The sequence below is a fragment of the Phoenix dactylifera genome, chromosome 12 (genome assembly GCF_051530095.1).
Source record: "Phoenix dactylifera cultivar Ajwa chromosome 12, Ajwa_hap1_PhDact_Kaust_v1.1, whole genome shotgun sequence".
NCBI lineage: Eukaryota > Viridiplantae > Streptophyta > Magnoliopsida > Arecales > Arecaceae > Phoenix > Phoenix dactylifera.
This window is the reverse complement of record NC_143201.1, coordinates 26,991,070-27,017,389: the sequence shown is the minus strand read 5'-3', so window position 1 is coordinate 27,017,389 and position 26,320 is coordinate 26,991,070. Positions and strand designations below refer to the sequence as shown.

At 39.2% G+C, this 26,320-nt stretch overlaps 1 protein-coding gene and 1 long non-coding RNA gene across 2 annotated transcripts; both read left to right on the top strand.

The window, feature by feature from the left end:
- Positions 1 to 1,566: 1,566 nt before the first annotated feature.
- On the top strand, positions 1,567 to 25,357 carry LOC103701209 (uncharacterized). Its single transcript, XM_088708859.2, has 21 exons — positions 1,567 to 2,021; positions 4,335 to 4,498; positions 6,071 to 6,194; positions 6,280 to 6,412; positions 7,579 to 7,643; positions 7,771 to 10,420; positions 10,531 to 10,626; positions 12,133 to 12,237; positions 12,676 to 12,783; positions 12,868 to 12,917; positions 13,099 to 13,168; positions 16,743 to 16,979; positions 17,543 to 17,934; positions 18,298 to 18,382; positions 19,941 to 20,163; positions 20,458 to 20,561; positions 20,691 to 20,778; positions 21,054 to 21,208; positions 21,600 to 22,598; positions 23,270 to 23,656; positions 24,808 to 25,357. The coding sequence occupies exons 1-21, from the start codon at positions 1,864 to 1,866 to the stop codon at positions 25,102 to 25,104; spliced, it is 6,690 nt and encodes a 2,229-aa protein (XP_088564985.2). The 5' UTR covers positions 1,567 to 1,863; the 3' UTR covers positions 25,105 to 25,357.
- Positions 13,219 to 13,991, top strand: LOC148700520 (uncharacterized). The gene is made up of 3 exons (XR_015972458.1): positions 13,219 to 13,341; positions 13,439 to 13,553; positions 13,692 to 13,991. It is a non-coding gene; the product is annotated as an uncharacterized LOC148700520 (long non-coding RNA).
- Positions 25,358 to 26,320: the final 963 nt, after the last annotated feature.

Below are 26,320 nucleotides of genomic sequence, written 5' to 3'. Positions count from 1 at the left end.
AAAATTATTGTAATAGTTAAAATATATAATAAAATTGTCATGGTTGCCACAGAAATAATCATTTATACCGCAATTTATATATCAATAATACGATGATCCAGACCTTATCATAATTTTTATTTGTCCTGTTGAAAGTCATACATCCAAATGCCTGATATGGCATATGCCATCTATATGTTCAACAATTGACCAATCCTTGCATTTAAACAGGTCTGAGACTACCAAAAAATTAGCCTCTATCGGAAATCCACATAAGCCTTAGTTATGTAAGGCATAAACAGATACTTTTGATATCGCATAACAGATATAATTGTTAAAACCAATGAAATGAAAAATTATATTTATTCTCTAAGATGAGTATCAAGAAAGCTGCTAAGTTTGGACAATAAGAAATGCATGCCAGTAATTAAATTAGCACATCCTACTGGATTTTGTAACTATAAATGGACAAATAATTGCGTGCATGCACTAATTTTCAGTGATTGGCTCAACATGGCCATTGGTACCGTGGTCCTGCACAGTGTGTCCAATAATTTTTCTCAAAGGCGACCCTTTCTTTTTTAGCAAAAAAGGCGACCCTTTCTTTCTTTTTTATTCTTTTACTGGATCATCCAAAAGCTAAGTTATGGATTGGGAGGTCATTTGCGAATTTGTTAGGGGCATCGTAGGGAATCCGTACACCATCTCAAACCAACTCGGGTAGTTCTATATACACCCCCCCTATTGCTCAGGACACCCCCCAAAAACCAAAAAAAAAACCCAAACTAACCTTTAGTGTAATTACCATATTGCCCTTGAAATTTTCTCATACACCCCCCCTTCCTCCTCCTCCGTTTCGTTTTGAAAAGAAAAAAAAAAACACCCCTCAAACCCCCCTTAAACCCCTCCTCCCCCGTTCCCCCTTCTCCCTCTCGTCGCCGGCATTCTCCCGATCTCCGACCACCTCGCCGGCTTCTCCCGGAACCACCTCGCCGGCTTCTCCCAAATTTTTTTTTTTTCACGGTTCGTGCTCCGTTCGGCACTGGATCGCCGAACAAAAGGCTTCTGTTCGGCTGAACAGTGCCGAACAGAAGCCTTCTGTTCGGCAACCCTCAACCGAACAGATCTGTTCGGCTGCACAGTGCCGAACAGAAGGCTTCTGTCCGGCACTGTTCAGCCGAACAGAAGCCTTTTGTTCGGCGATCCAGTGCCGAACAGAGCACGAACCGTGAAAAAAAAAAATTTCGGGAGAAGCCGGCGAGGTGGTTCCGGGAGAAGCCGGCGAGGTGGTCGGAGATCGGGAGAATGCCGGCGACGAGAGGGAGAAGGGGGAACGGGGGGTTTTGGGCGTTGGCGAGGTGTTTTGGAGGGGAAGAGCGGGGTGGGGGGGGGGTTTGGGGGGTGTAGAGAGCAATTTAGGTGAGGGGGTGGGGAAGGTGGGGGGTAATTTAGGAATTTTTAATTTTTTAGGGGTGTCCTTAGCAAATGGGGGGGGTGTAGAGAGTATTTAATTTTTTTTTAATTTTTGGGGGGTGTCCTGAGCAATAGGGGGGGTGTATATAGAACCACCCAACCAACTCCGGCAGTGTCCTCTCATTTGTCAAAATGGCGATGCCTTGAGTCTTGATGCGATCGAGCACACAGAAAACCGGGCGGGACCGCGTGAGAGAGAGAGAGAGAGAGAGAGAGAGAGGAGTTCAGGCGGTTAGGCCGTCGTCGTCTCGTTTCGCCAGAGTCCGGTCACCGCCGGCCAGCTCGCCTCTTCCAAGCCTTTATCGGTTGGCCTTGGCGATGAGTGCCGGGCATCGAGGTGTCTTTTCCGCCAGACCCCCATCGGAGCCGGCTTCTCCTCCTCTGCAGTGAGCGAAGAGGGAGGGAGCGAGGATGCCGCTCGTGCGGTTCGAGGTGAGGAACGAGTACGGGTTGGGAGATCCGGAGCTCTACCGGGGGTCGGCCAAGAAGGAGGATTCCAAGGCTCTCTTGGATGGGGTCGCGGTAGCGGGGCTTGTTGGGATCTTGAGACAGCTGGGCGATCTCGCCGAGTAATTCCTCTTTTTTCTCTTTCTTCTTTCTTTCTTCTTTTTCTTGCTATGTCTTTTTTCTTTTTTGTTTTTTTTTTTTGTTATCCTGTTTGTCGATTTCTTGGCATTCGTGTCTTTCTTGCTAAATGGTGCGAAATCTGTGGTACTCAATTGGGTATTATAATGCCCATGGAAATTTAAAGAGATCTTTTCGTCTTCTTTTTCATTAAGTTATGTAGGTTTAAAAGATTCAGTTACGGCAAAATGTTTTAATTCGTTTCAATTCAAGATTCATATGATGCATTATTCAGAGGATAATGTCGTCATGTCATCAATCTATATGTTTGTGCTTAAGCATTTTATGATTTTTTTTATTTACCAAAAAAATATTTTTAATACTCCTTTCTTTTACGTTAATTGTTTTTTGATTTAATTTCCTGGAAAAAGAAGGGTACTTTTGAGGAATATGTATGAAGGAAAACAACTTGCGGTGGTTGGGCGGATTGGAGGGTTCGCATGTCCGGCACAATTCAAATGAGCAAGTTGATGTGAGTGGGGATAGTGGTCTTTATCAATTTGGGTCTGTGTGCTGTCCAGGTAGATGGACTACCATGAAGAGTAACTTGGCATGACGATACATTGTTTGATGTGGACTCATTTGCAATGTATGTGTTTGGGCAAGGTGTTTGAAGATTATGTTAGGCTTCTAGAAATTGATTACTGGATGGAGGAGAGAAGATTCAAGAATTCAAATATGTTGGGAAGGTATTTTGTGGAATCTGCTTGGATCACGTAGCTGATGATTTCTTCAAAGAGTGGAACGGGGATTGACAAAGATGGTAGGGGACTAACCAGAAATCATTACTGAAATTTGAAATGTTTTAATTAGGAGAAAGGCTTCCTCTCAATTGATATTTCAGAAGGAATGGAGATCCTGGAGATGCACATGTGCAAATGCTTCTAAGGAGAGGTAGCAGAAAGAATAGAGGAGGGAGGGAAGTCAGCTGTTTGCAGCAGTGGTCGTATGTTACTTGAAACAGCCTAGTGGAGAAAGACAGTTTGGGGGCTGGAGTGAGTTGAGCTTGTGAGGCAACCTATGTGAGTCTTCAAGTGATTGTTTAAGATTAGGCAGTGTGAGGTTATGCAGATAGTTTGTTAGCAAAAAGTATCTTTAGAAAAATACAGTACCCTTTTGATTTTTGGAAAAATAGGCTCTTTATGTAAGAATTACATATTTATCTCTTTTATTTCTAGGGATTAAAAGCTGATAGGAAGTGTTTTCGGAGGAGCCATGTAGAGGAAAAATGAACTGTCTCGAGCATATTAGCGAAGATTGTATAGTTTTGCATCCAAACGAGGTCAATATTAGGGTTTTGGTGTTGAACAATCAGGATTGAATAGTGCAGGTCCTTGTGTGTGGACACCAACCTTATTTTAAGGACTAGGCTATCTCTTGAGATTAAAGGGGTAGGTAGGTGTGAGTAGGAAATGCTGGATTTAATGAGGCACAATATGCTGGGAGCCAAGGCCTGATGATTAATAAATTAGCTGGAAACTATGATGCAAGGTTTTAAATTCTATGGGATGAGTTGCTCTAGTTTTTCTATGAAACGGAATGTGCTGCTGTCCCGCTCCGTCCTGACACTTGGGACAGAAGATGTCCCAAGATGTGCCGATCGGAATGCTGGGACGATGATGAGACGCTCCTGTCCCGACACATGGGATGGTACCCCTTTTGGTGTCCCGCAAGACATCCCGTTGGGGCCTGATTCCTTGCTACGATGCAAAGGAAGTATAGGTTTGTGCTTAAATTGTGCATGCTACATCTGGCTATTCTACTTCCAACTAAAGCAAGCCCATAGAAAAACTAGGCTAGGCCACTGGTTGTCCCAAGATCAACTAATACACCTCTCTTTTATTCTCTTAAGAGAATGTGCATGTGCAGTTGTGAGAGAGTGTGAGAGAGAGAGAGAGAGAGAGAGCTCATGCATAAATAATAAAATCTCAAGAGGGAAAAATGAGTTCCCAAACATTTTTCTGGTGATGAGGTCATAGAAAGCCATTAAAAACACCATCATCTATATTCAGCCATGTACATTGTATGTGCTGTATGCTTGGATAAATTAACAATATGCCCTGTCCAGGTGGTATGCTTATAAATAAACATTATGTGGTGCATAGATTATGTATAATTTCTATGGTTCTGCTAAAATGATCTACTTTCTTTTGTAACTCTTTTTTTTTACTCCTCCCTTTATTCAACGTTTGACCTGTGACCATGCAAATCATGGATTATCTTGTTTGTACTGATACAATGTTTTTGCAATTTCATAGGTTTGCTGCAGATGTTTTCCATGACCTGCACGAACAAGTGACAGCTACAGCTGGAAGGGGGCGTAAAATGTTGACTCGAGTAAAGAACATAGAAGCAGCACTTCCATCACTTGAGAAGGCCATTCAGGGCCCAACAAGCCATATACATTTTGCTTATGTAGCAGGTATCAGTTTTTTTGAGATATTTTATACATAAGTGCGACCAAATATCGATTATGTCAGGTCTGAAGTGTAACTAATTTTCCTATTAGTTTTCTTCTGCGCTAGAATTCTGTGCACATCTGCCCAATTCTTTTGTGGTGCTATCTTGCTTGGAGTTGTCATCCATAAAGCATAAGCTGACTCTTTCTTGATTTTTAATGGCCTGGTCGTTCTGGATGTTCGAAGCTGTCTAGTTTTAAGTTATATTGCTGATTGAAGACTATTATGCTCAGAAATGGTGGCAAGAATGAGATGTGGACATGAAACTCAACATCTTCAAAAGACTCAGGTCACAGCTATGGATAAATGTGTATTTGATGCGTTGCCACCATGTAGTATGATCAAGAGCATAAAAATGTCGCTTGGAGGATTTTTTTTTTTTTTTTTTTTACCAAGAAGACCGAGAAGATGCCCCATGGGTTTTTGTTAGTTTGTGTTTGTCGAGCATTTCTTATCAGAAAAGGGCCTGCATTAGTTTATTATTTGTCAGGGTCCTCTGGAGACCTGTAGAAGCCTTCTACCAGTTCTGACTACAAGCATTCAGTTAATTTAGTAGAAGATAGATTTAATTCTAAGATTGCAGATCAGTTGTATTAAAACTAGGGTGTGCAAAATTTCTGCCAATTCATTTGTTTTGCCAATATCTGTGCGTGTAAATATATAGGCACGACACCACATTTACATGTCTTTGGCTGGTCTTGAAGTAATACGGCCTTGTTTGGCTTCTTATTTCTTTGTTCTTAGCTTAATATACAATTTTCACTTGGGAGACAAGAATGTAGCTTTTGCTCTTCTCTAGCGGCAAGATGTTTTGTGCTTGGTCATTTGAAAAGATTTGCTTTCATGATATAGATATTGAAGTGATTCTAAGCAAATCTTTTGGACAAATAAAAAATCAGTAGCCTTTTTTTTGTTACACCATACTTATTTTAATGACAAATTAACATTAATTATAAGTAGGAAATATCATGCATGGTCACTGAATTGGATTGACAAATGACATGGTGTTTCAAAAAGAAGGCAATAAAAGGCTGACTAAGACAAAAGCTGCGAGCTGGAAGGTATTAAATAACACCAATTTATATCGATATAATACCAACATGACAAAATTCATCATTTGTTTGAGTAATCAAATCAGCATATTCCAGCTTATTGTCCTTCATTATCATAGATCATCTTGTTTTTCTTCATTTAATGTGACAAAGGATTTGAAAGTGTATGCTTGTGAAGCCCCTTCATGCAGTTAGTGGTGAACTAGGATTCAGTGTTGAATTTCACAAACAAATTTGATGCTTCCCTATGCTTAGCAAAAGAAGCCACCAAAACCCAAACTTTTTATTTTACCCTGTGGCAGCAATAAATAGATGAATCACCATTTCACTGCAATGCACAGGCCTGAAGCATCTTCAAACTGTTGTATGTTACCCTTATTTGCTGCCAGGCTAAATTGTAGAAATTGATGGTTGGAATTGTTATTTTCATTAACAATGTGATCGTGGTAATTCAATTCCTTGACAGCAAAATGTCAATCTCAGGTTGTGACTGGCATGCCCATCTCCAAAATGAACAGAGTCACCTCTTATTCAATGAATTGCCACCCTTTATGATGGATTCCTATGAAGAATGTCGTGATCCACCACGTTTGTACCTGCTCGACAAGTGAGATTCTCATGACTAGTGTGCATTATATGTCCGAAAGACTTTTATTTTTCTTCTAATCATATAATGTGGTTGTACTTTTCAGATTTGATAATGCTGGTGCTGGAGCTTGCTTAAAGAGATATTCAGATCCATCCTATTTTAGGAGGGTTTGGGTTCTATCAGAATCGGATAAAGGTGAACATGCACAGAAAGAAAAGAAAGCTCTGAAGTTCAAGGTGCCTATGATTTTTGCTTTTCTTTTCTAATCCCAGTCTTCCAATCTTTGTCAGATGAGTTGCTTGAAAGGCTTTACAAGGTGATACGAAATACAAAAAATGTCATATATATATATATAAAAAAAATAAGTTTTTATATTATTTATGTATATATTAGTCAATCTCATGGTCTATTGTGCTGGTATCAGGCCCCGAACCGGTTGCTCGGCGGCACGGGTTGGGACGGGCCGACGAACGGGAGAGAGAAAAAGCGAGAGAGGGAGAAGGGGGAGAGAGGGAGAGAGGAGGATGGCGGAGGCCGGCGACCCGGCCAGGAGGCGGAGGAAAGCTCTGTGGAGGAGCTGGCCACGGAACGAAACAAGGGACCCAGCCGTGGAGCCCGGAGGAGCGTCCTCCGTGCGGCTCGCTGGCCTTTGTCAGCTGGCCTTCACATCCCTCTCTCTTCCTCCCTCTCCCTCTCCCTCCCTCCTCTACTCGCCCTCTCTTTTCCTCTCTTTCCTTTTCCTTTTTCTCCTTTGGCAACGTATTTTTTTTTTCATTGCCGGAACCGTCCTAATCCGCCGTTGAGACGGCTCGGTATGACCGGAAATGCCTGATTCGGAATGGTTCCGCCGACCCTGGTCAACCTTATTATCAGGAGTAACATGCCTAGTTTGAACTTAAATGTGTTTGGTTAGAATTGGAAATATCATTTAGCAAAACAAGTTGGAATCTTCTATGGCACAACAAAAGTTTGACAACTATCAAGTTGTGTTAAGCATATCTAATTTTGGGAAGAGTCAATTCTGATGGACCATTCATGACCTGAATTGACCTTCAGGGCTGGAGTATCCCTCCTATTCCAAGGAAAAAGAGAGCCCATGCCCATGTGGCTCTGCCCATGGTCGAACATTCTTCGTTAATGGATTAGAAATTACAGATAATCCTTGGCAGTTATTACAAAAACTTTAATCTTCCATTATCTAAGTTAAGGACTATGCCAGCCATTTAAGATAATGTTTATGGTGTGAATAAACAAGTTCTCCAATTAGTCATACTTTCTATGATATGTAGTTAGAAACCATAAGCATTGGTCATATATTTCTTAGCTGTGTCTTCATGCGATGACCTGCAGTTTTTATGCTTGCAAAACCTAAAAATCTTCTGTAACATACAAACGTGCACAGAGAAAAGGATCACATCTGAGGAATGGAGAAGTTCATGCAGCCTACATATCGCGGCACAATAACAGGTATTTTCTTCTGAATGGTTCTTCCGATTCTAGGCAACATGCAATGGATTACTAGTAAACAATGCCTGTCTTCTTTATTGGAACATATTACACTAATCTTATATATCGATATATGTGAAACTAACAGCCTAGCTAGCATCTTACGTTTTGCATCTCCAAGCACTGGTGCGGAAAGCTCTTCCACCGAGAATATATCAACACCTGATATTAGATTAAATCCTGAACTTGCTGGTGAATCCAGGCCTTTTGGTTCAGAGATTAGGTCCAACTATGTTGAACAAGTTTCAGATACAAACCATTCAGTGGTGCCTGTTGTCCAAGAATATGATAGCCTGTCTGATTTTGAGTTACATATCAAACAAAGTGGTGCTTGTGCTTCTGTTTTACATGATGAACCGAATGGAGATGTTGCAGATAGTAATTCTCAACATGATTCTTTGCAAGGGCAGAGCGTTGACAAATCATCTTCTGTTACATGGGATGAAAAAATTGAAATTGTTAAGTCTACCAGTCCCATATCGTGCGATCACATAATTGCAGATAAGGTCCAAGATTCAGAGACTCTGCCAGTAAACTCTGAACCACCAAAGATGGATCATACTGAAATTGAAGTCTCAGAGCAAGAAGACATCTTGTTTGATATTGCTAAAGTACCAGTATCATTATCTGGTGTGAATCACATTGATGAAGTCACAAGCGAGACGGATAACTATATGGATGCACTTAATACACTAGAATCTGAGGCAGATACAGAAGCTGAGTGCCAAACCAAACGGGAAGTGAACTCTGTATCTAACTTCCATTCTCAAGGAATGGAATCTGGAACCGGAAAGATTCCGGTGACAGCTGGGAAAAATCCTGATTCCTGTGATAATGAATCTTTGAATGCATCTGACGGGCTCTTGAACCAAGTTGTGTCTCCAAAATTTTCAAACTTGGTCTCTTCAAATAGTTTGGAATTTGTGCAGTCACCTCACATGACTGACTATGCTTCCAACCTAGAATGCTCTGTTGCCAATGATTTTTCTGAAAATAATTATCACAACATTACGAGAAGGAATGGCTTTGAAGGCATTGGCAATGATCTATATCTTGATTCAGGCATTCCTAGTTTGCAAACCAGATTAGGCAGTGAAGCTCCAGTAGAGACATCCATATCTCAACATTCTCCTTCTGTTGATACTGCTGACATGTCTTCCATTAAACTGTGGACAAATGCTGGCCTTTTTGGTTTCGAACCTTCAAAACCTCCAGATCTTGGTATTCCAAATACTGCAAGCCAGAATATTGTATCTGATTCTAAAAGCTGTGCATGTGATTTTTCAAGTGACGCAGAAAAGACTAAGTTGCACGCTCATGGATTAGTTTCCAAATCAGACACTTTAGATATGCCAAATGAAAGCATATCAAATGGTTTCAGCTCGATGAAGGAAATGGATGGGACACTATCTACTTCATATTCCTTGGTTCAGAGTAATTTAAGTGGTGATCACATGTTTGTCGAAGCATATAATGTGGTGCAACAGCATGATGCAACCAATTGTTCCCCATCCTTCAAAGCATACCTACATGGGGATAGGCCTATCAAGCAGATGTCATCTTGTTCCCCATCCTTTACTAGCATTTATGCTCTCCCTGATGAACCTGATCTAACAAGAAACAATGGTCTTGCTCCTGAAGCTGAACGATCAGCTACTTGTAATATTGAGTCACAATGCAGCGAAGCTGGCCAAAGCACAAATATTATCTCATCCAGTTTTACTGGCCTTGCACAGAGATTTCTTGGAAATACTCTTAGAAAAGCATCACATACTACATCGACTGGAACTATGAATGCTGAAGGAAGGAAGTCAGAGGAGAGTTGCCTTCCAAGTAACCACCAGAAAGCACCAACTGGAGTTGAATCTCAGGATTCTAATGAAGAGAACAGCAAAGAAAAGATTGGACATGGATCATTGAAAAAGTCTATCTCTTCTACTTCACATTACTCAGAGCAATCCTCTCCACCACTTGAACACATGAAGATCTCTTTTCATCCTATGAATGGTTTGGAATCCAAATTGAAACTGGAATTTCCCAATGGCAATCTCCATGAAAGCATTGAAGATTTGATGTTTCCATCATTTCAGTTGCTTCCAGAACCTGCTGTTCCTTTGCCAGACAGTGGCTCAGATTCAGATGATGACACATTCTGTAGGTCTTGTCCATATTCTTCCGAGGATCTTCTCAGCCCTCGCTCATATTCAAACTCTGAGCTGTGGGAACAGGAGGAAAGAAATGGATGCAAAGACCATGAGTTATTTGGTGATTCACATGGAATTTCATCTTCAACAACATCCATCTCTAGCTACATGAGATTTGAGCAATTGAACCATTCCAGCAAAGACACAGTCAATGGACTTGGGACTTTGGAGGCTGAGAAGGGCATAGTGTCTTTTCAATCTCATTCCATAGTGGACCTTCCTGGTCTTGAATCTGTTATCTCATTGAAAAATCAACAGGAAGGGAGATTTATTTTCTTGTCAGATGATCCAGTGATCTCTACATTGCAATCCTCAGATCAGCTGCCACCACCACCACCTCTCCCTCCAATGCAGTGGAGAATAACGAAACCTTCAATTGCTTCAGGAGAGGATAGAGATGCTAATGCTGTTGCCCGTGTTAACCAGTTTGACGCCCTACAAGATCCAAAATTTGCTACTCAACAGCAAGAACAAAGTGCACCAAAGCCACCATCTATATCTGCAGTTATCGCACCACATCCCCAAAAGAATACAGTAATAATTATTCTATTTTTTGGTTCCCTTTTACATTAGGCTGTTAAGAGTATCATAATATGTAAGATGCTTGGTGTTTTTTCTCATTCTCTTTTATCTGTTATTTGCAGCAAGATCAGCAGAAGCTGAATGGGCACAAAGAGTCAAATCATGTTGCTAATAACAAGGAACGAAGGGAAGAGTTGCTTCATCATATCAGGGACAAGGTCTGTTTCAATCTTGATGTCAGTTTGCTTTCTATTTCATTAACGTCATCAACAAATTAGCATTGCTGAATATCTAATAGTAAGATTTTCTAGCGCAAACTCATTCTTTAGGTCTGACATTGTGGCCAGTCCATCATAAGCACATTAAGCACTATCATCTGCATAAAGGAAGTAAAGGAGAGGAGGAGGTTTGGGGTTGTGGGGCAGCTTGTGTTGTGGGGACCTGAACATAGGTCCATCAAACCTGTAGTTTGGGTTGGGGCCATATTTACCTAACTTGCTTTGGGTTTGGGTTGGAAAATGTTAACCCAATTTCAAGTCAGTTTAGGTTTCAGTTGAAGTCACAGGCAGCCCAACCCAAACAAATTATCTGAAATAGGGTCCCCAACCTGATCCAAGTCATATCTAGCCCATAAATCTGGGCTCCCAGTCCAATCTATCTCATATACTGTGGATATTAGGTTAGCCAAGCTATCATAAATCCCACTTGAACCAATCGGACTTCACTCAACCTGAAAAACCCTATTCCAATTGTGCTTATGTTGAAATTTTTGGAGCTAATTTGTACCAACTAGTTTAGTTGGTAAAGTTGTTCAGAGTTGTTACCAATGACCTAGGTTTGAGTCGCGCTTGTACCTCTTTGAAATTTATTACCTCAATCAATTGAGTGAGGGCAGAAGCCTCCTCTTGTTGTCTCCCAAAAAGAAAGAAAGAAAGAAAGAAAAGAAAGAGAAGAAGATTTTGGAGTTGAGTTCAGGTTTGGGTAGTTAGATTGATTATTAGGTCCATTGGTCATGTTAGGGGTATTTTGTCAGTTGGATTAGTTCTTGACCCAACCTTTTCAATTCGCATCTCTAGGTGGGGAATCAAAACTTTAAAATTAACTCTATAAACTAGCTGAGTTACTGTTAGTCCTCCACTTTGCATGTTATCGATCTCTGGACTATTGATTCATCAAAATATCCATGATTTTGAAATTTGTGGTTCTAAAGAAATTTTGAATGTTAAAGGGTATTCTCAGACGGCGAATAAAAGAGAGTTTATTCTTCAGGCTAAATTGGAGGGAGATATCTCATGGACAACTGTTAAGGAAAAACCGGTAATAAAATGGGTGCTGGCTTTTTGCACATGAAAAGTTCCTCCTGCCACACAACATGGGGGTAAGCTGTCACTGGCAGGAATTAGTGCCATATATGGGGGTCAGTTGAATATTTAGTTGCCAAGCCAGCAGTTGGCCTGGAGATTTGCCCTAACAGGCACAGCAAAGCATTTTCCATCTGATGCTCGTTTTAATAATAATATTGAGTCAAAATAACTTGTTTATGTGGTGGGAAGAGAACATAAATGCCCTTATGAAACTACCATTCATGCAAGTTGTTGGTTGTCTGTACAATTCATGGTCTGATTCTTATACAAGTTAAAGGACAGTTAAATCAAAAAAAAAATTGGAATTATATAATGTGCTCTCAGATGTATATTTTCATCATGTATAATCCATGTTTGCAGCATGATCAGCAGAAGCTGAATGGACACAAAAGACTGGAAAATGAGAATGCTAGCAATAAGGATCTTGATGAAAGGGAGGAGTTGCTTCTTCAGATCAGGAACAAGGTAAATGTTCATCTATATGGAAGTGTTCTACTCTCATTAGTTTTTGGCAAGTATTGGTTGTGTGCTGGCAGGTTATCTCAGCATATTTTCAATAGTGATGGTGCTCTTGGGTTAAGAACTGCTCAGGAACACACCTTTTAGGTTGATATTTTGGGAATAATGAGTAAATAAAATAAATGTCTTTGTGAAAAGACACAATAAATAACCTTATTCCTTAATCCATTCATTGAAGTCAATTATTTTCCTCATGTTGAGGATTAAATTCTTGTTTGGAGTCTCATTGGCTGAGTTTTATTGAGGTCTGGGAAATCAACATCCCAAATGATTAAATATAGTTGCCAATACTGATAGAAGAGAATAAATGCAAATCTTTGCTTTCAGTATGTTGTGCTAAATATTTACATTAATCAAACTGCTTTTTTGGCCAATGCTGTGCAGACATTTAACCTGAGGCGCACCACGACATCAAAGCCAACTATTGTGTCACAGCCTACCACCAATGTCAATGTTTCCGCAATCTTAGAGAAGGCAAATGCAATTCGCCAGGTTGCGCTCATCTCATTTCCCTTTGTTTCCCTTTCAAGCTATGATTTTCTTGTTGTTCATGCTGTTTTCATCTCATTTACTCAGGCATTTGTTGGTGGCGATGAGGGTGGTGATGATGATAACTGGAGTGATGGGTGACCGTATGACCTAACTGGAATGCATTTACAAGCATTCTTCTTCATATTCAGCTGAGTGCCAGCTGAAGCATGTTGTTAAAATGTGCATAGCATCAGTTTCCATAGTGTAATTATGGTTGGCAGGTCTTGTCATGTATCTTCTTAGTTTTTTTCTCCTCAATTTTTCATTTAATCTTAGTTCAGATTCATATCCTGGTGCAGAAATTTGGTCCGTCCTCATGTATCATAAATTGTTGTTGCCATCATCTGTTAATGGTTGGCTGATTAAATAAGCATGCTGTTTTGTCATTATGATCTCTGAGGATAGGAACCATTAGTTTAAAGTTGTGCAATGATGCAACAATTGCTTCTATTTAATCTGAAGTGAAATCTCCGGTCTCTTAATTCGCCATAACAAAGTGCCTCAGCTTCCCTTACCACTGTGAGCTACATTTTACAGCATCTGTAAGTTGCCTCATACTTAATTCTGGAACAAAAATATAATGATTATTGCTATCTTCAAATTTCAAGTTATGCAGTCTGGAGCCAATGGGGAGGAATTGTTGGATTTTTGTCAGTTGCCTCCTCTGGAGACGGATGGAGGCTATTTTTAATCCAGTGGAAATGTTATCCATCAAAATCATGGGTGTTTAGGTATTTTTTTGATAAATTCTTATATACTAGTTATGGTATTACAGAATAATTTTCTATTCAAGTATCAACAGGCTAATTAGCTTCGGATGTCTGTTGTGCAATGCATTTTTTCATCTAATTGGTTACTTATGAAAGCAGGAAGAACGGCAAATCCTTCTAAGACAAATGCACAGTCACGTTCAAGGTTGGCTGGGAGAGTTGTGCTGGAACTTTGCCAAATTGTGCACGGTTAGTGACTTCGCTCCTTCTGTTCCTTCTGTTCCAGGAAGTGCATTGTGCACAGTGTTGCTCGAACAAAGATGGCTGAAAATTTCATCTGCCAAGCTGTTTTTCTGTCTGCTACCAACCTAACACAACATGAGTTTGTGCCTCTTGAGGGTCTGTTTGGATGATTGAGCTGAAAATCTTATTAAATTTATAAATTAGGCTAATACAAAATGTTGAGTTAGGTCTAATTTATAAATATCCAGAAATAGTTTTGGAGTGAGTTGGCTTGGAAAAAATTTTCAGCAGATTTTTTTTTGAAATTCAGGCCAGCCAGGACAAAACTATTTTTTGATATTTTGGTGGTTTGTATTGGTTCAACCTAACCATTCAAATTGGCAGATATTTAATGCATAGTTACCAGACCCTCTAACTCAGAAAATTTTTAGTAGAGGGGAAGTGCAAGCACCAGTTACGTCAGGCTCCCTCCTTTTTGACTTTAAGCCCAGGTCCCATGGCCCTTCCAATGCGAAAGAAATGTTTGTGTTGGCAGCCACCGCTAAACCACCACTTGAGCCTGGAAGACACTAAAGAAATCTTTTTGCATCGGCTCTCTTATGCTTTTGGTTATTTGAATTCATAGAATTATTGGAAACTGTCCGGCTTATTATACCTGTAAGCTTATAGTCATTTAAAGATTCTCTTGTCCCCAGTAGCTGAGAGATCTCGTCAACCTCAAATCCTCTTTATTTTATCCCATATGGATCCAAGCCCGCTCTAACCGCCAGATACATTGCATGGGAGCATGTGTTTGTTTGTCAATAAAAATTACAATTCGTCTTTGGCTTAAAAGAATGTACTATTTTTCTTGGAATAAAAATTATTACTTCACTCCCTTAGTGGAACACCCACACAATGAGTATTAAACACCTGCAGAAAGTCCATCTATTAGAAGATTTGTAGCTGTGATAAGAGGCATGAAAATATCATGATCGCACAAGAATAAATAGATAATTCAGAGGTCATGGTCAAAAACTAATTTATTATATCAATCTCTTGTAAAAACGTTGAATCTATTATAAATACATCTATGGGAATCAGAAAAAAAAGATGTCTAACAAATTAGAAGGGATATCTAATATAGCAATCTACAAGGTAGTCCACTAAAATTAGCCATATATTAACCTGTAGCGCCACTAGCTTCTCTATAGGTATATGCAATTTCATAAATCAATAAATTAGTCTCTATTTTCCAACAATCTTGTCTTAGAAGATGGAAACTACTCATGGAGGATGGGGGCCACAAACGTGGAAAATCGTTTTTTTGGGGCTACAGCTTCGTCAAAGCAGGCGGGCCGAGTCCCTTAAAACTTATTGGAAATTGCGACTGTAGGAGGCTTAGAACGCCGCCAGCCCGAGGTTTGGAAACGTTGTTTTTGTAGGTGATTTTTTTATAGATTTTTCTTAAATATCTTTCTAAAAATTCAAATTTATATGAATATTTTTTTAAAATTTATATTTATTTCTGTACCTCATAAAATACTATTTTTGCATATATGCCCCTAATATAACAGTTCTTCTAACATTGTTAATAAAAATTATATTTATTTTAATTAAACATAACATATATTTTGAAAATTAATTTTGAAATTTTGAAATTATAATTTTTTTTGCACATCTACTCATTAAGGATATTTTAGTTATTTTAATTTGAAACTATTAACGGCGTTAGATGGTGTGAATATATATGCAAAAATAAAGATAAAAAGAATAAAATAACAAAACAAGTATTTTACGAGGGAATACAATCAAATATTAATTTTGAAAAAGTATTCATGCAAAATTTAATATTTAGAAGGATATTCATATAAAATTTAAAAAAAGTTATTCTCTATCAGCGAATGACTTTTTCTCAAACTCCAATTCTCCCGTTCGCATTCAAGCGTCCAAATTGGATGGGTTAGTCATAGCCGGCAGATCAATCGAGACACAAAAGCTACCAAACAGTTCGAGGCCGAGTCCTCCCGCACGAAGTCTGCAAGCTCTATGGGGAAGAAGTTTTCTTGGTTGGAAGCAAATAACACAGTCGCTGTCATGTTTACCGATATATTACAAGAGAGAGGATGGATGAGGACGATTCCTATCAGTTGTCCAATTAGATTCTATCCAACGTAACATCCATAAAACGTCATTTGGCATGCGCGGTGCCATGAGAGCGACAAATTTGAAACCTTCATACGGGGAATTCTATATCTTAATGGTGTGTTACGAGGCGTGGTGACGGCAGACTAGAGGAGAATACTGCCGTTGGGCCAGTGATCTCTTGAAATCAAACAAGATGAAACCGATGAATCTAGGCCTTTTATTTTTGCTGAAACCAAAACCAAGAAGGGAAGGTCAAAATTAAAAAAAAAAAAGGGGTAAATGATGGTGCGAATTCCTTGAGGGATGGTCAAAGACATAAATTTTGTAGCTGAATCAGTTCCAACGCTGAATTGATGAACAAATCTAATGCAAAATGCATGCTTTTTATTCTAATTTTTTTCTTTTTTTTATAAAATATATTCTATACGGCGTGCATCATGGCTGTGCACAACATGCATGCCGACAATTACAGCCGCCTATATTTGCAGCGGTGCAATGAAATTCAGCACACAGAAATATGATACATACTGATACTGGGTAGAATATATTTTTGTAATCTATATTTATATATGGTCGAACTGGTTCAGCGGTGAGCTGGTAGATATAGTTGACGGAGGGCAGCGTCACATTGTCTCATACGTACCCCATCCCTCGTTCCGCCCAAAATCCAAACCTCGTCTCACCTTTTTCTCTTTCGTTCCCTTTTGGATTCATTCGTAGGGGAGGGAAGGAAAGTTGGGAGCTTTTCGTGGGTTTTTATCGTGTGGTTGCAATAGGAGGGCCTGTTGGATGCCCTTCGCCCCTCGGCAAAGGCCGGGCCTCTCGTGCTCCTCTATATAGAGCGAGGGGGAGAGAGGCATAGAGAGCGTGGCCGAGTGCAGAACGAACGCTCATCGGAGAGTAAGAGACATGTCGAAGAATTCGCTGGAGAGGCATGCATCGGTGGATGCGCAGCTGAGGCTCCTGGCGCCGGGGAAGGTGTCAGAGGACGACATGCTGGTGGAGTACGATGCCCTGCTCTTGGATCGCTTTCTTGACATCCTCCAGGACTTGCACGGCGAAAATATCAGAGAAACGGTATCCAAAATCTGTTCCTTTTCGGTCTTTTTATCCTTACCGTGGCTTGATTTTGCGAACTTTGTAGCTTTTCTTTAAAAAAAACAGTTTAAAGTTGGTTACGGAGGAAATCCATCTCGCTGCTAGTGAAAAGTTGGGATTTCAACCTCAGTTCTGAGTTTTCTAGTGCCTTTTGTGATAAATTCTGGATAATCTGTCTTTGGATCTAACAAAGGAAGCTCGTTTCTTGCTGGGTTTTTTTTTTTTTGATAAAAAAAATTGGGATTTTTTTAAAAAAATTAATTAGACCTTATACTAGATGTTTTCTCATTAAGATTTTTCTTTTTCTTTGTTATATGTCTCTGTGGGATAGAACTCATGCAAGTTATATGCATGATAAAATGTGCATCTGTTGATCTTGAAGAGTGAACCACCACAATTGGTGGAATTCGAACTCCGCTTCGTGCCCCATGTGATTTAGCTTACGGTTTTAGCGAGTCCATCAAAGTAGATCTCTTGGTAGTTCAAGCTATTTGGAAATGAAATACTGGTAGATTTATGAGGAAATATATATGTGCTGGTAGGTGCAAGAATGCTACGAACTTTCTGCCGAGTATGGGAGGAAGCAGGACCTAAAGAAGCTGGATGAGCTGGGGAATGAGCTCACCAGTCTGGATCCTGGGGATTCTATTGTGGTTGCCAGCTCATTCTCCCACATGCTTAACCTGGCCAACTTGGCTGAGGAGGTCCAGATCGCCCATCGGAGGAGGATCAAGCTGAAGAAGGGAGATTTTGCCGATGAGAATTCTGCACCCACCGAGTCAGACATCGAGGAAACTCTTAAAAGGCTCGTGGTGCAGCTGAAGAAGTCGCCTCAGGAGGTCTTTGATGCTCTCAAGAAACAGACAGTCGATCTGGTTTTCACTGCACATCCTACTCAATCAATCCGCAGATCTCTGCTTCAGAAACATGCAAGGTCTGTCTACGGGATTTCAGAATATGTTGGATTGGTCTATTTGAAAAATTCTTTCAAGAAATTTCTTATTGGATTTGTATGTGATTGTTCAGTTTAGTAGTTTGCTGCCTGCTACCCATGCATATCTTCTTGTTCTAATTTTAAGTTTTATGAAAATTCTAATCATTTCCTGTATCAATTATCCTCTCACAAGCTCAGTGCACATGGGGAAAGGCTTACTAGAATTCATAAGTATATCTTTGGGCTGGAGGACGTTTAGCTGTTAACAGAACATATACAAACAGTTATAATGGCATCCAGATCTTATATTGTTGATATAAATGTGAATCCTTATTTTCTTACATCCTAGTAGTATTTCTTCAGGATAAGGAATTGTTTGGCACAACTTAATGCCAAGGACATTACTCCCGATGACAAGCAGGAGCTTGATGAAGCTCTTCAGAGAGAGGTAATTTGACTCTCATGTATCTTGTATCATCATTTAGACTTTAGTCCAGGGATCTGTGCTTTTGCTGCTGTTTTTATTTTTATTTTTATTTTTTTAAACCCTGACCTTCCACTACATTGTTAATATTTATACTTGCTATATATAATGTGAACTCCCCGATGTGGGGCCAATGTGTCTCCATTCGACTTTTATCTTCACCCTATCTCGGCACTCCTGTCTCGAATTTCTTTCTTTTCTATCTTGTCATGCAGCTCCCATATTGTCTCTCTTATCTAACTAACGTGCAAGGCACGTTCTGAGCACTGGTATTTATAACGACGCTCCTAGAGCTGAGTATCCATTCTCTTTTTTGAGTTATAATTTATGATAATGAGATTCCTGAGTTTTTAGCTGGTTGACTAATAACTGTACACTTGAGATTTGGTCACCATTGTTTAGAAGGGAAAAGATGGAACAGATTGCATAATAAGTATCTTACAAGTTTCAAAGATTAAGAACCTAGGCTGGATTTGAACTGTATCCTTACGATACCCAATAAGAAACTCACCAATTCTACAGGAGGCAGAAGAGTCAATGTTTGTTAGCATCATTTTCTTTTAATAAATTAGAGTTTTCACTCTGGGTTCTGCATTTGGAGCACACATGATGAAGCAGCGGGAAAGGAAGAAGGGTTGATTTGATCGTCAAAGTTACACCTCGAAGATCAACATGCAAATAGAAGTAAATTGGATTGAAGAACCCTTCGCTTGGTAAAGAAAATTCTCTTGAAAAGAATTTTATTAATATCTCAAAAGGCTACCACATATAAAGTAGTAGATACATATATATAGGACATGATCTCCTAAGCCTAAGTTGGATATTAAATCCGATATAAAATCATACTCAAAATAGGTCTCAACAATAAGGAAACACGCTGGAATTATTCTACCACAAATTTGGAAACTTGGCTAAAATTCAGTTTTGTTCCTAATGGAAAATTTGTAGAAAATCCAGCTAAAATATTTGCTTGTTGAGGTATTCGCCCATGAATCTGCTGACTCTTATGACGCTTGGCATGGTCTAGCTAGTCAGAGTATTTGCTGGCTGCACCATATGCTGCATCACATGGCGCCATTTAAAAATAACTCAACGTAAGTGATGTTAAACTTTGAATATCGGTGCTATACTTTTAACTTTTAAACTTTTTAAACTTTGATGAAAAAGCACAATTTTTAAACTTTTAACATTGGTATTCTGCTGCCATCATAATTAAAGTCCTGTATTTAGTTTCCTGTCAAAATAATCTTCTCTAGCTAGCAATACCATAAAAATTTTCATTTAATCCAGTATTGTGTTTATAGTAGGTATAGGATCAAGTCAAGTTGAAAGAGCCCATGCACAACATGTTAGCTACTATCTTTGTACTTGCAGTTATTGCTTGCCACATCTTCTTTAAAAAAGGGAAAGAGTAAAAAGAATCACATCTTTTTTTAAAAAAAACTCTTTTGATGTTGCTCATGACCCGGATTTTTATCTTGTTCGCTTAATGAATAGCTCAGCTTTTGTTTTCTGTTTGCAGATTCAAGCTGCCTTTAGAACTGATGAAATCCGAAGAACACCGCCAACTCCACAGGATGAAATGCGAGCAGGCATGAGTTATTTTCATGAAACAATTTGGAAGGGAGTGCCAAAATTCTTGCGCCATGTTGATACAGCTCTGAAGAACATCGGGATCAATGAGCGCGTTCCCTATAATGCTCCTCTTATTCAGTTTTCTTCTTGGATGGGTGGCGATCGTGATGGTAAAGTTTTCTTTTCATGGATATCTTTTTTACAACGGGATGGATGGGGAACTCTTTCAAGGGTTCAATTTTTTCTAATTGTTTAGCAAAGAGTGATGAACTTTGGTAGGGAGGGAATGTACTGAGTTCTGTTCTCAGATCTACTGGACATTGAAATCTTAAATCTGTATCTTGTAATGTATAATTGGCTATATGATTTTATTTGAAGTTGTCTATATTAGTTATCAAGGAGATATAGACATTCACTTGTTGCTTATATACTTTGCTAACTTCATGCCTATATGTGTTATGCAGGAAATCCTAGAGTTACTCCAGAGGTTACAAGGGATGTATGCTTATTGGCTAGATTAATGGCTGCGAACTTGTACTACTCCCAGATAGAAGATTTAATGTTTGAGGTATTACAAACCATCCAGTCCTGCTTCTATAGACTTATGTCTCTCTTGGCATCTTATACTTGATGGAAGGCTCTTTCTTTATATAGTTGTACACTTTACATATGCTGACACCATCTTATTTGATTTTAGCTGTCCATGTGGCGCTGCAGCGATGAACTACGAGTTCGAGCTAATGAACTGCACCAGTCCTCAAAGAAAGATGCAAAACACTATATAGGTATGCACACCATTGATCATGCTGTTATCAGTAAATTTTCTAATGTGGTGCTTGTAGAATAAGTTACTTATCTTCTAGCTCAGGAAACTTACCACACATCCTTCTTTTTACTGTCTGACCATGTCATTAGTAAATTTTCCATCTTCTCTGATAGGCTTTGATCTACAGTTTATAATCCATAGTTGAAAAATCTTTTGATCACATTTGCTTTCTTTGATATGTTTGGTCTTTAATGAAGTGCTTTTCTAATTGTTGTAGAAATGTTTTTGATGCAGAGTTTTGGAAACAAATTCCTCCAAATGAACCTTATCGTGTTATACTTGGTGATGTGAGGGATAAGCTATATAATACGCGTGAACGTTCCCGTCATCTATTGTCAAATGGATTTTCTGACATTCCTGAGGAAGCAACTTTTACCAATGTTGAGCAGGTTCTTTTCTATCAATCCTATTAGTGCTTGTTTTAATCAGGAACAAATGTCCATACTTCTTTATCAATTACTAATATATGTGGGTGAATTGATGTCATTGGTCTTCATATAATCAGGAAATAATTTTTTAATGGAGAAATGATGTCAAGAACATGACACCTCTATCATTAAGACATGGTTTTTTACATAACTTTCTTTCTAAGCTGCATTTTGTTATAGCAATTTACTGATCTTCATTCTGTTGTTTATTTTTCATCTATGCAAATGCATGCACAAATAGGTGTTTTTGTTCACACACTAATGTATAAATATTTTAATGAATTATTGTCTATTTAATGGGCATGTTACCTTCTTTTTGTTTTGTTTAATATCAAATGCTTCTCTGTTGCAGTTTCTGGAACCCCTTGAGCTCTGTTACAGATCACTTTGCTCTTGTGGTGATAGACCAATCGCTGATGGTAGCCTTCTGGACTTCTTGCGCCAAGTATCAATCTTTGGCCTTTCTCTTGTGAGACTAGATATCAGGCAAGAGTCTGATAGGCACACTGATGTTATAGATGCTATCACTAGACATCTTGGAATTGGATCATACCGTGATTGGCCTGAAGAACAACGTCAGGAGTGGCTGTTGTCTGAGCTTAGAGGCAAGCGCCCTCTATTTGGTCCTGATCTTCCCCAAACGGAGGAAATTGCTGATGTTTTAGATACATTCCATGTCATAGCGGAACTTCCTGATGATAATTTCGGGGCCTATATCATCTCAATGGCAACTGCTCCATCAGATGTGCTTGCAGTCGAGCTCTTGCAGCGTGAATGCCGTGTGAAGAAACCATTGAGAGTTGTGCCATTGTTTGAGAAACTTGCAGATCTTGAGGCAGCCCCTGCAGCTCTAGCCCGACTCTTCTCGATAGACTGGTATAGAAATCAGATTAATGGAAAACAGGAGGTCATGATTGGGTATTCAGATTCTGGTAAGGATGCTGGTCGTTTATCTGCAGCTTGGCAGTTATATAAAGCTCAAGAGGAGCTCATAAAGGTTGCTAAGCAATTTGGAGTGAAGTTGACAATGTTTCATGGAAGAGGGGGGACTGTTGGGAGAGGAGGTGGCCCTACTCATCTTGCTATATTGTCTCAGCCACCCGACACTATTGACGGATCGCTCCGTGTGACAGTTCAAGGTGAAGTCATTGAGCAATCTTTCGGAGAGGAACATCTGTGCTTTAGAACTCTTCAACGTTTCACCGTAGCTACCCTTGAACATGGTATGCGCCCTCCAATTTCTCCAAAGCCAGAATGGCGTTTACTGATGGATGAGATGGCTTTGGTAGCCACAAAGGAATATCGCTCAATTGTCTTTCAAGAACCACGCTTTGTCGAATACTTCCGCCTGGTAAGTAATCTTGCACTCATGTATGCAGCTGCCAATTTGGTGTGGCATTTTCTTAAAGATACCTACCAGATAAGTTTTTAGCCATCATTTCTGGTTGCCTGCTTGGATTTTTCCAGGACCATCCTTCATGTTGTCTGATAATCTAATTTTTGGTATTAATAGGGGAATGCTGATGCATTCCATATATGATTTAAATCCTTAGAAAAGGCCTCCTAGAAATTGCTTGGATGTTGAAGTAGGAATTATGTTATTGTTCTTGTGCGGTAGCCATACATTTGATCTTATCTGTGCATCAAGTGTTCAGAAATTTTTCGTGATTCTGGGTCATTATTTTATCAGGTAATTGTGTATGTATGATATATGAGCATTATATGATCTTTTGATCATTTCCTAGGTTTAATATGTCTCCATTTAGTAAGGGTTGTTATGCAAAATATGGCAAGCTGGCGTATTTCTGTTTTTTGAAGGGGAAGAGGCTGGTACCAATCCGTGAACTCTTGCCAAGATTCCGATTTTTAAAAAGGAAGAAAATCTGGCCAACAAGGCAAGAGGGGGTTGGTAACTGGTGTATTTCTGTTAGTGAAAGATTTTTACATGTTTGTTTTGACTCTCATTCTATAGAAAATAATAAATATTCATATGAAATTTATAATCCTTTTCTTCTATAATAGGCCACACCTGAGCTGGAATATGGTAGGATGAACATTGGCAGCAGGCCATCGAAAAGGAAGCCTAGTGGGGGCATAGAATCACTTCGTGCAATCCCATGGATTTTTGCTTGGACACAGACAAGGTTTCACCTTCCTGTGTGGCTTGGATTTGGTGCAGCATTCCAGCACGTCATGGAAAAGGATATCAGAAATCTTCATATGCTACAAGAAATGTACAATGGATGGCCATTTTTCAGGGTCACAATAGACTTGGTGGAGATGGTTTTTGCTAAGGGAGATCCAGGCATTGCTGCTTTATATGACAAATTGCTTGTGTCTGAAGATTTATGGCCATTTGGGGAGCGACTGAGAACCAACTATGAAGAGACAAAACACCTTCTTCTTCAGGTGAACTCTACTCTTCTATATATATTAAGCTTATCGTTAGATTGCAGGATGTGGAATGGACTTTGTTTGTTATATAATTTTAGAATGTAGGGGGGCATAAATCTTGTTAAGATACTTGCAGCTGTTGTTGTTTCATATAAAAATATGATAACCTGTTCAAGGTATTGGGAGGAAAATTAGTTTTCCTAACTTCTTGTGGGTTACTGCTCGGTCATGATTACCAAGAACAAGGGCATATGACCTACTTTTAGCAGGCACAGGTTGCTTTTCAAGTGATGAGTCCCACTCTGGGCACCATTTAAGCAACAACAAATGGTTGCTGTTCAGCTTATACAAATTGAACATACCTTGTATTAGACATGCTGCAATTTCCATGGGATAAGATTAGTATAAGGCCAACTTGGTAATTGTTATGGACTGTCATTGTTGCTAGCAGCCATTCTAACCAAACTCAGATTCTTTTCATAATTTTTTTTTTCTTGATGTCAACCTGATGACAGACTACTCGACTTTCTCAGTTAGGGCAGGCCTAAGGTGCTATGCTCTGTGAATATCTGTAACAATTTAGGGATCATAATTGTGTCTGTGCGTCCTTGTGTTAGTTTGCATTCTTAATTTGGTCCATCGAGCGAGTCTTTTTTCTTGGAATTGATTTCTATATCATGCTTGCGATATATTTCGTTTTCTAGTGCTGAAAATTCAATTTATATGGGGCACTTTGAAACATCCAATCTCTATGTTACATCCAAGAACAGGAGCAAAAAAAGAGAAGCTAGCTGTAGTAGGTCTAACCCTTCACAACAGAGCAGTGGCCTGTTCATTTCACAAAATATTTACTAATAAAAATTTCTAATTCTTAATCATCCTACCAAAACCAGTTATAAAGCCATAGTGCCTAAAGTGATACTTGGTGCTTCTTTTAAATTGTGAGGCTCATTAATCTTGTTGCAAATGAAATTTGAGGTACTCTGATATTTATACTATAATCATCCACTTATACCTGCACAAGGTAGAATCTGTAGAACGCCAAAGTTGATTTCATATGGCTTACCGCATATGATCCTGGATGACTTTAATTTTGTTAATATATATTTCCAATCATCAAAGATTCACATCTGGTCCTGCAATGTGAACTGTGGAAACTTCTGTAGGTTGCTGGTCACAAGGATCTTCTCGAAGGCAATCCTTACCTGAAGCAGAGATTGTGTCTCCGTGATTCTTACATAACCACTCTGAATGTTTGTCAAGCTTGCACACTGAAGCGGATCAGGGATCCCAGTTTGCATGTAAACATGAGGCCACATTTGTCAAAGGAGATCATGGATTCTGGCAAACCAGCTTCTGAATTAGTGAGGTTGAATCCCACAAGCGAATATGCCCCGGGGCTGGAAGACACGCTTATCTTGACCATGAAGGGTATTGCTGCTGGCATGCAGAATACTGGTTAGGTTCATAACTTTATTGGATGTTCCTCAGAAATTTGTCAACAAACGTGCGTTGTGTCTCTGTCTGTTAAAGAGTTCAACATGCCTTCACGCTTTCACAGCTCTACAACTTTTTGAAAGTGCTTGGTATACAATTGAAGTGTCAAGTATTTCTGTATTTTGTCAGAAGAAACTGTTTCCACATTGTTTCTCGTTTTGATATAAATTATAAGAGCCTTTGTGCTGGCTGGAATGAAAGTATTATTTGCAAAGTTTATCTGCTTTGCCCTTTGCCATGATTATTATGCAAGCGTATGCTCGCTCGTCTCCTAATTGCTTAAATCCAGCTAGTTTGATGTTCACCACAGATCTCTAAATGATTGTAGCAGCTCAAGCAAGTTGGTTGATGGTTGTTGCCGAAAGCTACATCTTATTTTCTTATGATTTAGAAATTGAAATGCTAAAAGTTGTTTCTAATGTTAATTTTCTAAAGTACCGTATGAATGTGCATATGAAGTTCTTTATGGTCCATGAGAGGAATGTTAAATGTATGTTACTATGTAGATAAGGACTGTCTGCATGACCTGATATTTAATTGCGTTCTTGGGTACTGTAAAATTGTTTGGACGTCCAAGCTGCGAGATATGTATTTTTTTACCCCCTCCAAAAACCCACAACCCTTTATTCAAGGGAAAACACCCAAAATCCATGTATGACAATGTTACTGCAGGACAACCAAGATTTTAGCAATCCTCTCCATTCTAATATTCTCAAATCATTCTCGAGCTGTAAGCAGTGATTATTGGGTAGCTATTATGGCAAGGATTAACGAACAAGTCTCCAGCTTTTAAATTATGTAATAACAATTGCGACTACATAAGTATGCAAGCAGATGGCCCTATTATAGCTTACCTTCTTGAGATAAGAGATTCTGTGGCTGTTGAGATAACATATAGTCAGCATTGAAAAGGCACCTCTACAGACTAAAGTTTGGGTTAGGTGGTCTAAATTTCAATGTTTTATTCCATGCGATCTTGTCGACTCAGGAATCTCATATGGTAGAATTACTTATATGGGTTTCTCTCTATCTCATGACTCTCATTGATAATCTATTCGTTGCTGGTTTAGTGAGAGCATAAACAGTAAGCAGCTGCTGTAAAAACATATCAATGTGTTCAGTTACATGGGCTCCTTGAGTGAGCTTCGTTCAAAACACCTGCATGCAATATTGAAGCTACTC

What these genes read in the sequence shown, in the direction of transcription:
- LOC103701209 (XM_088708859.2), top strand. Translation starts at nt 1,864, where the DNA reads ATGCCGCTCGTGCGGTTCGAGGTGAGGAACGAGTACGGGTTGGGAGAT. An exon ending in TTGTCGAATACTTCCGCCTG is followed by an intron (nt 22,599 to 23,269) that starts GTAAGTAATCTT and finishes CTTCTATAATAG; the next exon opens with GCCACACCTGAGCTGGAATA. An exon ending in CAAAACACCTTCTTCTTCAG is followed by an intron (nt 23,657 to 24,807) that starts GTGAACTCTACT and finishes AAACTTCTGTAG; the next exon opens with GTTGCTGGTCACAAGGATCT.